General features: G+C 52.4%; 1 protein-coding gene across 1 annotated transcript; it reads right to left on the bottom strand.

Moving 5' to 3' along the window:
* Positions 1 to 146: 146 nt before the first annotated feature.
* On the bottom strand, positions 147 to 12,627 carry WDR6 (WD repeat domain 6). The gene is made up of 6 exons (XM_079958603.1): positions 11,224 to 12,627; positions 7,878 to 10,287; positions 6,944 to 7,039; positions 6,171 to 6,287; positions 5,929 to 6,047; positions 147 to 804 (listed from the first exon to the last, which is right to left on the bottom strand). Exons 1-6 carry the CDS (start codon positions 11,348 to 11,350, stop codon positions 263 to 265), a joined length of 3,411 nt encoding a protein of 1,136 aa, XP_079814729.1. The 5' UTR covers positions 11,351 to 12,627; the 3' UTR covers positions 147 to 262.
* Between the last annotated feature and the right edge of the window lie 547 nt (positions 12,628 to 13,174).

Genomic DNA, 13,174 nt, shown 5'->3' with positions numbered 1-13,174 from the left:
AGGTTACAGGGAACCAGGCAGAGGGCCTTCTCGGTAGTGGCGCCCACCCTGTGGAACACCCTCCCTTCGGATGTGAAGGAAATAAGCAGCTATCCTATCTTTAAAAGACATCTGAAGGCAGCCGTATTCAGGGAAGTTTTTAATATTTAATGCTGCACTGTTTTTAACACTTGATTGGGAGCCGCCCAGAGTGGCTGGGGAAACTCAGCCAGATGGGCAGGGTATAAATAATAAATTATTATTATTATTATTATTATTATTATTATTGGTCGCTCAAACTCCTCTGCACCCCAGCGGAATAAGGCAGCTGCACAGCCCACACTCCTTTTTCTGTTTCTGCACCTGGCAAATCTAGGCTGCAGCGGAGGATCTCCAGCCCCTGCCCGCAGATCACGCTGTGGCAGTCACAGGCCCCAGCCTTCCAACACTCCAGGCCAGCCACGTCGGCCACGTGGCAGAATTTGCTGCTGACGAAAGACAGGCTGTCCTCGCGAAGGTGCCAGAGCGTCAGCCGCTGGTCCACCGAAACGGAGAGGAGGAAGTCCGGCTGCAGGAGCCTCACCCCCGTCACGTGAGCTGCATGGGCGCAGAGCCTCGAGGAGTTTCTGAGAAGGCGGATGCCGGTCCCGGCGACGGCTTCCTGGTCAGCGTCGCTTCCAGCATCCACCTCAACAGCGCTGAGAGAGATGGAGCCGTCATCACTGCCACTGGCCACCAGGAAATGCCCGTCAGCTGCTTGCTGGACGTGGAGGCTGTTCACTCCACAGCTGTGAGCCTGGATGGTCAGGATTGGGGTACCCAGGTCTGGAAAACACACACAGGCAAAGGAAGTGTAGAAGGCTGGGAGGAAGCGCAAAGGGTGGTATACATTTGAAAAACAAGGTATTGTTGGGATTCAGAACTTACTGGGTTAATTTTGTTCTGAGTTGTGCCTCCCATTCTGACGTGTGGAAGGAGGGAGGAGCTCTACTTGTTGTTCTCTCTTGGTCTCTGAGAGAGACGGACGCCATGAATGCTAGCAGTCCAGGAGAATCTGATAAATGCTGAGCTGTAAATATTTTGCTGCAATAAAGAACTGATGAATTTGGACACACAGGTGCTTGGTGTGTTTGTCTGGATCTGAAGCAGACTGCAACAGTTTTGATCCGCTGTGTTTTTACTCTGCAAGGCGAAACCGGAGAGCAGAAGGTCTGCGCAGCTTGGCTGGGAAGTGTGCCGGACCGCATTATACTGGGGCTAATTGGGGCCATAAAGCAATTAGCTGGCCAGTGCCAATTAAGATTTCGTCACAGGTTATGGGGGACCTAATTACCGCTTATAAAACTGTTGCTGAAAGTCTGCCGGTGTGCTCTTTGAAGTCAGCTTTGAACAGCTGGGAAGACGCTACCGAAGCGGAGCGGTGGTCTGCGTTCTGTGTTTTGCCTGCTGCTAAGAGGCAAGAGATGCTGAGAGCTGAGAGCTGAGAGAGCAGCTGGAAAATCGGGTGCCGGAGAGCTGACTGGTGATACGTGAGTAGCAGCTGGGGCCCCGGGAAAGAGGAGAGAATGGCAGACAGCCAGGTCCTTGAGGACGTTCCGCTTGAAAAGCTCACTTTAAGAAGTTGGGCAACCTGGTCCAGAAGAGTAAGGGGTTGGTTTCTGGTTACTGGGCTTTGGGATGTAAGCTAGAAGGAGCCACTTCCCCTGAATCCAGGTCCTGAAGGGACAGACATTGCAGGCTTTGAGGCTGCGTTGCCTGAAGATAGCCAGCAGAGAATGCAAAGAGAGCTTGCTATGCTGAAAGCATGCGTACATGCATCACTTTTGCCCAGTTTGGAGGGCGTAAAGTCAGCAAGGGCTGCCTGGGAGGTGCTGAGAAGTTTGTGTGAAACTTCAGCAGGAGGCCAGGGCCCTGGAGAAGTCATGAAGAGCCTAGAAATGGCTGAAGCCCCAGTCCCTGAGGTGCAAGTCGGGGGGGCTGAGAATTCCAAAGGCAAGTTTCAAAAGTTTTCCACTGTGAGTGCTGAAGTGAAACGCAGTTTCAGCGAGGGCAGGGCTGGCACAGAGTGCTCTTCCGGAAGAAGGGGGGCCAGGCCAGCTGAAAGGAGCCCTGGGCAGTATTTTTCCACTGATGTTCGTCGTCAGCCAAAGTCTGGAAAGCTGCGGAGAGCTAGACGCTTCAAGGTCGGCCACCTGGACAAAGTGAAGATAAGGCCTAAAGAGTAGCGTGGGAACGCAGAGGCCAGGCCGGTCTCCAAGGCAACGGAGGAGGCTACTTCTACGGAAGCTGCCAAGGTCCTGAGCAAGGGGGAGTTGGTTGCCGAGACAACCAGAGAGAACTGCTGCAGACGCCCAAAGAGAGGGGGCAGCGACACGTTTGTTGCTATGGCTTTGTTTGAGGACAGCTCTGAGAGAGGCACGGACTTTCGCTTTCTAATCGACTCAGCAGCTAACTGCAACCTGATTCCAGAGACCCCTGCAGTCGAGATGTGGAATTGCAAGGCAATTCCGGCTGGGAAAACTGTTCAGTTTGCAAATGGGACAAAGAAAAATGTGACTAATATTGCAAATGTCTTTTTTTCTGTTTTGCAGGAGCAGATGGAAGTTTGCATTGTGCCAGGAGTGCAACACTGTATTTTATCTGTGCCTTATTTGTTGAAAAAGGGGTTTAAGGTTTGCTTTGAACACGATGTTTGTACAATCTCCAAAGGAGGGAAGCAACTGGTCAGAGTTGCAAAGGGGCAGAATGATCTCTTCATTCTTAAAACGTCTCTGGAGGGTGAGGGGAAGGTTGAGAAAGCACAAGCCCTGCGTGCTACAGTTCCCACTCATGTTTCATGTTCTTGTGCGTGGCATAAGAAGACAGCACATGCTTGTCTTGAAGAACTACAGGTGCTACCTGAGGTTAGCCAAGGCTGTAGAATCGAAGAATGTGCAAGAGTCCTAGATTGTCAGGCTTGCAGACAGGCAAAGGTAAGAGGGTGCAGTTACCCCAGGGTGGAGAGGGTAACCACAAAACCTTTTGATCTTGTGCACATAGATCTGTTGGGTCCCATGAAGGAACCAAGTCTGGGAGGGGCCAGGTTTCTGCTGACGCTGCAGGATGATTTTTCGCAGAACACCTGGACACATGGTCTCAAATCCAAGGAAGATGCAGCACAGCTGATTAGACGTTGGATTGAGGAGGTGGAACTAAGGTTCTCCACGAAGGTGCAGGAAATTGCTAGTGACAGAGGCGCACAGTTTACTGGGTCTGCTTTGCAGAAGTTCTTTCACAAGAAAGGGATAAGTCACACAGTGACTTCTCCTCAACAGAGGGGGGTGGCAGAGCTAAGAAGTGAGGCTCTGGTTAAGGCTGCACAGGTGATGCTGTCAGATTCTGGGTTATCTCCAAAGTTTTGGATGGAGGCAGTTAAATATGTGAGCTTCACCTGGAATCGGTCCTACAATTCAGTGGTAGGAGACACACCGTTTTTCATGCTTCACGGGAGGAAGCCTCAGGTTCACTTCCTCCGTGCGTTTGGATTAACGGCCTCGGTGCCGGTGCCTGAAGCTTTGCGAGGGCCAGGTGAACCCAAGTTCCAGAAAATGATCTTCTGTGGGTATGAGCCAGCGGCTCGTGCATGGAGGTTTGCGTACCCGTCAGGTGATCAGAGTAAGCTGCTGATCAGTAAACACGCTGAGTTCTGTAAGCAGGAGGAAAAGTCAAAGACCCCTGCCAGACGCGATATTCTTTCAGAATGTCTTTCTGATTCAGAGCAGGAAGGTTCTGATGAGGAGGAAGGAGAGCCAGGGGCTGAGTCTGCTGATGACGATCAGCTCACTGACCAAAGTCAGGAGCAGGATGGGGCATCTCCACAAGTTGTAAAAAGAGAGCCCAAGAGTGAGCCTAGTTCTCCTGTGAGGGTAATGCAAAGGGTTCGAAGACGCGTTAAGTCAGAGGGGGAATCCCGGGATGCAGAGGACACACCTGCTGACCACAGTGAGTCAGAGGCAGTGCCTGAGTTTGTGCCCAGGCGGTCCAGTCGCACAACGAAGGGAATTCCACCTGAGAGGTATCAGGCCACAGGTGCGTGGGTAAGTTTCGCACAGTGCGAATCTGAGAGTTGTGAGGATGTTCCACAGATGCCTGACAGGAACGCCAGGAGAGGGCGCAAGGCATTGGGGAAGGGATTGATCTCACAGAGGTCTGCAAAGGTACATCCACAAATCACCTCAGGAATGGAGGCAAGAGGGGGTGTTGAGATTCAGAACTTACTGGGTTAATTTTGTTCTGAGTTGTGCCTCCCATTCTGACGTGTGGAAGGAGGGAGGAGCTCTACTTGTTCTCTCTTGGTCTCTGAGAGAGACGGACGCCATGAATGCTAGCAGTCCAGGAGAATCTGAGAAATGCTGAGCTGTAAATATTTTGCTGCAATAAAGAACTGATGAATTTGGACACACAGGTGCTTGGTGTGTTTGTCTGGATCTGAAGCAGACTGCAACAGTTTTGATCCGCTGTGTTTTTACTCTGCAAGGCGAAACCGGAGAGCAGAAGGTCTGCGCAGCTTGGCTGGGAAGTGTGCCGGACCGCATTATACTGGGGCTAATTGGGGCCATAAAGCAATTAGCTGGCCAGTGCCAATTAAGATTTCGTCACAGGTATACCTAGGAGGGTCACAAACAGGGTGGGCAAGCACGGAGGACTCCCTGGTTCTGAACTGTGCCCCTGAAGGACCAGGTGAGTAGCCTGGGAGTCATTTTGGACTCATGACTGTACATGGAGGTGCAGCTCAACTCTGTGTCTTGGGCGGCTGTCTAGCTGCTCCATCTGTTACGTCAGCTGAGACCCTATCTGCCTGCAGACTGTCTCGCCAGAGTGGTGCATGCTCTGGTTATCTCCCGCTTGAATTACTGTAATATGCTCCACGTGGGGCTACCTTTGAAGGTGACCCAGAAACGACAAATAATCCAGAATGCGGGTGCTGGGACCTAAAAGATCTAAATTGGATCCCAGTACACATTTCCGAGCACAATTCAAAGTGTTGGTGCTGACCTTTAAAGCCCTAAACGGCCTCAGCCCACTATACCCGAAGGAGCGTCTCCATCCCCATAGTTCAGCCCGGACACTGAGGTCCAGCGCCGAGGGCCTTCTGGAGGTTCCCTCCTTGCGTAAAGTGGAATGCTCTCCCGGCAGATGTCAAAGAGTTAAGCAAATATATAAATGTAGACATCTGAAGGCAGCCCTGGTTCGGGAAGGTTTTAAGATTTGAATTGTATTTATTTTTGCTTTATTCATTCTTTCACTGGGAGCTGCATCCTCATAGTGGCTGGGGCAACCCAATCACATGGGCTGAGTATAAGAAATAGAATCATGGTATCACAGAGCTGGAAGGGACCACAAGGATCATCTAGAGAGCCAGTGTGGTGTAATGGTTAAGAGCGGTAGACTCGTAATCTGGTAAACCGGGTTCAATTCCCCGCTCCTCCACATGCAGCTGCTGGGTAACCTTGGGCCAGTCACACTTCTTTGAAGTCTCTCAGCCCCACTCACCTCACAGCGTGTTTGTTGTGGGGGAGGAAGGGAAAGGAGAATGTTAGCCGCTTTGAGACTCCTTTGGGTAGTGATAAAGCGGGATATCAAATCCAAACTCTTCCTCTTCTAGTCCTACCCCCTGCAATGCAGAAATCTTCGGCCCAACATGGGGCTCGAACCCACAACACTGAGATTGAGTCTCATGCTCTGCCCCTGGCTTTCTCAAACTCGGCCCTCCAGATGTTTTTGGCCTACAGCTCCCATGATCCCTAGCTAGCAGGACCAGTGGTCAGGGATTATGGGAATTGTAGTCTCAAAACATCTGGAGGGCTGAGGCTGAGGAAGCCTGCTCTACCCACTGAGCTGTCCCAGTTATACAATAAACAACAACAACTTTCAGGGTGCACAAACAGGGCAGTCAACACAACCACCTACCCAGAAGCTTCACTTCTGTGCCTTCCGCCTTCAAGGCCTCTGCAGCACGCTTAAGGGTAGGGGCGAGATCCCAGAATGCAATGCTCCCGTCGGTGGCAGCGCTGCTCAACAAGTGCCTTCTATAAAAGAAAGATGAATGGGTAAAATTAGCTTTCTAGGGCCTGATGGGTCGGCAGTAGTAAACTCAGGGGAGGTGCATCTCAAGCACACCGGGGGGTGGGGTGTAGCCACTCCATTCTCACCTTTCTCCATCTGCTGTCTTACATGCAAACGCCTGGACCTTCAGGACGCAGTGCTGATGGTGAAAGGATTCTGCCACAAGCTGCAGCTTCTGGGCATGCTCAAGCAGCAGGAAGAGGCTATGCAGACATGAGAGCAGTGAAGTCAGTCCAAGGAAAAGAGTCTCCGACTTTAAAGAGAGGGAAAGGCCCACATCCTTTGTACCAAGCGCTACAGTTTTCTTTCTGTTCATGTTCCCTTCTCTAGTTTGGGGAAAGTGCTGCTCTGGGAAACGGGAGGGAGAAGCATTTACTTCATTCTGCCCCTCGTCTTCCCATCTCTGGATTTTTGCCTGGCAGGCAGGAAAAGCCCACCCCCCACCCCAGCTATAGGTAAAGCTAAAGTGACCCCTGACCATTAGGTCCAGTCATGGCCGACTCTGGGGTTGTGGCACTCATCTCGCTTTACTGGCGGAGGGAGCTGGCGTACAGCTTCCGAATCATGTGGCCAGCATGACTAAGCCGCTTCTGGCGAACCAGAGCAGCACACGGAAATGCCATTTACCTTCCCGCCGGAGTGGTACCTATTTATCTACTTGCACTTTGACGTGCTTACAAACTGCTAGGTTGGCAGGAGGAGGGACCGAGCAACAGGAGCTCACCCCATCGCAGGGATTCGAACCGCCGACCTTCTGATCGGCAAGTCCTAGGCTCTGTGGTTTAACCCACAGCGCCACCCGTGTCCCTACCCCAGCTATACAGGCCCCTAAAAGGGAGAGCCCAACCATCTTCCTTACCGGACAGAGCCATCACTGCAAGCAGCGGCTAGGAAGAGCAAAGGACCAGGAAGCTCTGGGTACTCCACACCAGCCAGAACCTCAACAGACATATACCTGGAACACAGAAGTTATCAGTTACCTTCTCTGGGACACAATATCCATACCCAGAGCAGTGAAATAGTTACAAACACACACAAAAGCTGGAAAGTGTCACGTGTTGCCTACTATGCGCTCGGCGCCCAAAGTCCTCTCTATTCTCTCTGTACTAATGTATTCTTAAGCAGAACAGGGAAGGGGGGGGGGGAATTCTGAGACTGGAAAATTAAGCAAAAAGACCTTCATATTTTTTTGCTGCTGTTATTGACATTGTTTTATCCTGCTGGTTTTGTCTTTAATCTCCTGCTGCTACAATATCATTAGACCCGGTTGTGTATTTTAGATTATTTGTTTGATTTCTCACCCGCCTGTCATCATCAGATTTTGTGCTTTTTAATACTGTGAACTGCCCTGAGAGCTGTGGATGAAGGGCAGTATACAAATTTGATAAATAAAATAAAATAAAATAAACAAGATCTCAGGGCGGGTTACAGCCATTTAAAAATACTTTAAAATAAGTTTAAAACAAATTACAGCCAAAATAATAGGGTAGGGTCTAGTCTAGTCTAGCCTGTCTGTCTATCTATCTCAAGTTTTCCAGGCTGGATGTGAATATTGTGCCCACTTGTGTGACAATAGGAAAAGCCTGTGTGTGTGTGTGTGTGTGTGTGTGTGTGTGTGTGTGTGCTTGTGGGGGGTGGGTTTGTTTGTTGGTAAAGGGGTTAGCAAGATAGAGTGCAGATTTCACATTCCCTATATGAGCATCAATAACATCTCCAGTGCGGGTTCACTGCTCTTTGAGAACCCATGACCCTGTCTAAGAATACAAATTCCTGGGAAAGGCCCCGCCTACTACCTGGTCTCTGGGTCCATTTTAACGAGCTTGTGCCTGTTCTTCCTGCGGTCCCACTGCTCATCTAGGCGGTGAGAAGCCAGGTGGACCAGCTGATGGACCACACCACTGCTAGAGCCATGGCTGGGGCTAAACAGCATCTGGTAACACTCAATCTGGGCCCGTCCTCCAGCTGAGAAGAGGAGGGCAGAGATACTTCCTGCCTTGGGCTGAGTGTCCTTGGCCACAGCCAGAGCTCTCACGCTCGAGATGTGGTCGCCCAGAGCCGCAAGCTGGGTCACCGTACGAGACTGCGCCCTGTAGCTCAGAATATTGACCGTGCCGTCCTCGCTGCCAGTGGCAAGGGTGCTCAGCGGCTCCTGCCCGGGTGCCTGCAAAACCCCAATGTGGCAAACGCATGTCAGTTCCCTCCCGTGCAGGGACTCCTTGAGGATGTGCTGCCCGCCGTGTGCGTCTTGACTTTGGTGCACCACCACATCCCCAGATTTGACGTAAGCAAAGGTTCCCGCCTGGAGGTGGTGGGCGTAGCTCCAGGAGCGGTGGCCGCCACCGCAGGGGACAGACAGCAGCATCTCGTTGCTGCTGGTGCTCCAGAGAACAAAGCAGTCAGCGTGGAAGCCCAGCACCCACATGCTCCCATTGGGGCCGAAGCGCAGCTCCTCCAGCCACTCCAGGCCCTTGCATGGCCTGTGCTTCCTCAGCACGCGCAGCTGGCGGCCTTGCACCTGCAGCTGGCGGTAGCAGCTGTCCCGGCCGGTGCTGTAGACGAAGTCCTGGTGGCAGGTGATGGAGGTGACGCCGAGCTTTCCGTGCAGGCCGAAGAGCAGAGAGACGGGGCCCTCGGCAAGCGGCTCTTCCCCTGCGAGAGGAAAGGCTGGGCCGGGCAAACTGGAGACCCCCTCTGGGTCCGAGGAGCCGACTCCTGCTCCTCTGCTCAAGGCCTGAGCTGGCTTGCACTCAAACAGCATGAGGGAACCCCTGCGGTCGCCGCAGAGCAGCAGCTCTCCCTGGGTCGTGAAGGCGGCGCACGTGTGCCATCGCTGCCTGCAGAGCGGCAGGCGGAAGCATCGCTTCACCACCACAGCGACTCCCTCAGGTGGGCCAAGAGAGACCTCCAGCCACAGCAGGGAACCGTCTGCTCCGGAAACAAAGAGGCTGCAAGTGCCGGGCTCCTGCCCTGTGTAGGAGGCCCAACTCAGGCTATGCACTTTCCCCTCGTACAGCTTCAGCTCCTTGCTTTCTGCGGGGCTGCGGAGAGGGAAGACTTTAACCTGTCCCAACAGGTTGCCCATGGCACACACCGCGACGCTGCTGATGAGCATGGAGACTTCCAGGAGGCTGTAGGACCGATACGCAGGATCCTCGAGGACCAACGCCCAGGCTTTGGAGGTCAGGTCATAGGCGTAGACGGCCCCGGCGTCCGTCATCACAAGGAGGTGGTTTACATCCACCAGCTTCACCGCTCTGGGAGATCCTTTTCGATGAGGTGAGGGGAAGTCCAGCTGCACGAGGCTGTTCCCGCCGTCGCCCTGTCCTTTAAGGAGCCACCGCCTGATGCCAGAATCGGCCCCGCCTGTGAACACCCAGCCCCGCCTCTCATGGGCGGCGACTGCCCAGAGGCCGCGCCCCTTGTGCCCTTTGAAACGGTGAACGATCTCGCCCTGGTAGTTCCACACGAGGCAAGCGGCGTCTTCTCCAATGCTGAGGACGTAACTGCTCAGCAGGCGCACTGACCAGACCCGAGACTGGTGCCCGTAGCACACCAGCAAGCATGGGACAGGTTCAGGGGGCGACCCGAGGTCGCCAACGCCCCACAGCCGCAGGCTCCTGTCATCTGAGGCCGAGGCCAAGATGCTTTTGCTCTCTGAGAAGCAGATGCTGAAGATGACGCCCTTGTGCCCGCTGATCCTGCTTCGGGGCTTCACCCTGCCTGTGTCGTCCGGCGGGTCGGCTGCGCACCAGACCACCAGCTGGTTAAAGACTGTGCCAGCCACCAGCACCAGCGTGTCCCAGCTGCTCCCAACCAGGTGGGCTGAGTAGAGGATGCACTTCTCCTGGCAGTGCACTTCTCGAAGGGTCCTCTGGCCAGCGCAGTCGTACAGCGCCAAGGAGTTGTGGCCCAGGGCCAAAGCCACGCAGCCGGGTGCCTCCAACCACTGCAGGTCCCAGATCCAGTCGTGCAGCTCGCGGAAAGGAAAGAGTTCGGCTAGTTTTGCCGTGTCGCCCTGGAAGCTGAGCTCCAAAACGACGAGGCCTTTGCCTCCAAAGACAGCTAGGGCAGTTGGTCCTGGGGCCGCATCCTGCTGCTCCTTGATACCATGGACATTATGGTTTCGAAGGACCTTCTTATAGCATCTTGCTGACTGGCTGGCATCAGGCTCCAGGGAGTAGATGGCAAGGTAGGGTCCTTCACCTGGAGGAAAAGAGGCTAGAATCACCTCATTTGATCTAGATATATATATGTACTCTTTCTAGTAGCATTCATCCTCACCAACACAATCCACACACAACCTCCATACCAGCCCAGGTGCACCTTCAGGAGCGCCTGGTCCCAACATGAAAGACACACCAAGGCTGAATGTGGTGTTGCTTCTGATGCAGCTTTCGCGCGACCTCTTGTCAAACTGTCCCTGTGGAATCACGTTACCCACAACTTTTGCCTTGCTTGAAATGGGAACAGGTTTCTGATAGGTCCCCCACTTCCTATCATCTGTAGGAGCATCATTTCCCCAGCAACAGGACTTATGAAATCCAAGAAACCAGCTTGCAGGAGCTCTGGGCTCCTCCCCTGATTTGGTGCCTGCCTGTCCCTCTATAATGCACCATCTTGCCATGATTCCTGCTTTGCTTGGCTATTCAGCTGGGTAGAATCTGGCTTTCAAACAAGCCCTCCATTACGGTGGTACCTCGGGTTACATACGCTTCAGGTTACAGACACTTCAGGTTACAGACTCCACTAACCCAGAAATAGTGCTTCAGGTTAAGAACTTTGCTTCAGGATAAGAACAGAAATCGTGCTCCGGCGGCATGGCGGCAGCGGGAGGCCCCATTAGCTAAAGTGGTGCTTCAGGTTAAGAACCATTTCAGGTTAAGAATGGACCTCTGGAACGAATTAAGTTCTTAACCCGAGGTACCACTGTATCATGTTTCGTTTCAACAAGTGTTCAGTGTCATGGCTTGGTATCTGACGCACTTGACATAATGTTACCCGTTGCCCACCGGAAAGGACTCTGCTCACCAGATGTTGCAACTCACCCCACCCCTCACCACAGCTGTTGGGACTCCAGCAACATGGGAAGGCTAGCTTGTGGCCTGCCATTGCCTCAGGATATTCTGGCCTACCACATACCTGCAACAAGGTAATCACCCACAATCTCCAGAGCTGTGATAGGAGCCAGCAGCAGTTCAGTTTCCATCGCTGAACACGGATCGGAAGTGAGGGCTCCTGTTGATTCGCTTCCTCTTACATAAGACATCTGAGGAAGAAAGTCGGGGGGAACAGTAATAAATGCTGCAGATATAGCTTGAGGTGTTGGATATAAAAGTATACTGCCTTTTGGCTTGGAAGGTAGAAATTGTTTGGAGCTGGATTAGAGCTACTCCAGATAAAAGTCAGCATGGTCTAGCTAGCAGGTAACTCACATCACTGAGCACTAGGGATGGGGTGGGAAACCTCATTCCCTGGCCTAATTTCATGCAGGTAGGAAGGAAGGAAAAATGGAAGGAAAAGGGGAAGCCAAGAAGAAGGAAGTGAGCTGGGAGACAGAGAAGGGAGTGCATTGTCCACTTTTTGTTCCAATCCTACCCAAAACCACCAGCCATGTGCCCCCCCCCAACTACCCCTGAGGGAATGCAGCCCTCGACAGTAAAAAAGGGTCCCCACCCCTGGCATGCAGGGATGAGATGCCACCTGCTAGAGGGAGAGCAAATGTAAATGCTGTTCTTGGTTTAGACCGGAGAGGCCTCTGTTCAAATCCCACCTCAGCCAAAGTCTCGGACGAAAGATGCTTTGCTGGTTCTAACCATAATCTGTACAATGGGAACAAGCCGACTTTGCTCAGTTCTTATGACAATGAAATGATTTAACCTCCGAAGCACTTGGTAAACGACGGGACTTTTTATTTGATAATAAAAGTGGTCTGAACAGGAGTGTACTTGCCCGTTCTGAGAAGCCCCTGGATGCCGCTGCGCGACAGTATTTTTTGTGTGTGGCAAACTTTTGGTCAGCTTCTTAGATTGGCAGATACGAAACAAAACCAGGGAGGGCCGTTGAATATACAAATGGGAGAGACTGGATAAAAGAGCCCGCTCCCCGTGGAGGAACAGCAGGCACAGAACGAATGGGATGCTTAAGCTGGAGAAACTGCGGGTTTGTTGGGACACATTACTGCCTGAAGTGGAAAGGGCAACACACTTCTGGTGGCACAAGTTTCCACAGACCAGGGCTTGCAGGAGGGAAAGTGGGCATGCATGCGGCAGTGCGGAGGGAGGCTACCTATCATCGGCAGCTGCATGAGGTTCAAGTCAGGGATGGGGGGAGCCTTGACCCAGGAACACCTGGGCGGCCACAAGGACCCCGTCCTGGTTGAAGCCACAGAATGCTCCTAGCCTAATGCTTAGCGAAGCGAGGGCGCTGCAGCCAGAGCTTCGTGCACAGCCTGGGGAAGAGGCAGGGAAGGCGCGCGCACACGCTCGCAGAGGAAGAGGCAAGACCCGCGTGGCAGCGCCGGGAGGGAGAGAAGCAAAGCAGGGGCCACCACCTCGCGAGACACCAGCTCGCCCTACCTCGCTCGCTCTCTCTCTCGCGCGCGGGCGCAGACCCCATGAACCAATTGGGAGGCTTCTTCCGAGCTCCCAAGACACGGAGGGGTGCTATTGGCCAGCGGTAGTTCTTTCCGAGGCCGCCGAGACTGATTGGTAGTTAAAGGCCGGCAAAGGCAGGAAGATAATTTCTTAAAGGCACAGCTCTATCTAAATACATATAGATAAATATAGCTATACGTACATAGCTATACTGTATTAAGGTAAAAGGTAAATAGAAAGGTATATGTTTATAGCTATATACACTGTCCACATAATATGTATATATTTACACACACAATGTGCATATATGTGCCGAAACAAGAAGAAAATAAAATTTAAAATAAAATAAAAATAAGGTTACCAGCTGACATTAACAGTGATAATTTCCCATCAGTTAGTGGGGGGGGGGGGCGGAATTTAAGTTACTTGAAAGAACACTGTAAGCAATTGAAAACATTGGCAGGTTTTTGAAAACACTTGCAATGAAGCGAGAATTA

This window comes from Podarcis cretensis, assembly GCF_951804945.1.
Source record: "Podarcis cretensis genome assembly, chromosome: 2".
Lineage (NCBI taxonomy): Eukaryota > Metazoa > Chordata > Lepidosauria > Squamata > Lacertidae > Podarcis > Podarcis cretensis.
Note: the sequence above shows the minus strand (reverse complement) of the source record. Positions and strands in the feature narration are given on the sequence as shown.

Coding starts and splice junctions, on each gene's coding strand:
- WDR6 (XM_079958603.1), bottom strand. CDS start 11,350: ATGTCTTATGTAAGAGGAAGCGAATCAACAGGAGCCCTCACTTCCGAT. Junction 6,048..6,170: donor AAGACAGCAGATGGAGAAAG/GTGAGAATGGAG, acceptor TTTCTTTTATAG/AAGGCACTTGTTGAGCAGCG. Junction 805..5,928: donor CACAGAAGTGAAGCTTCTGG/GTAGGTGGTTGT, acceptor TGTGTTTTCCAG/ACCTGGGTACCCCAATCCTG.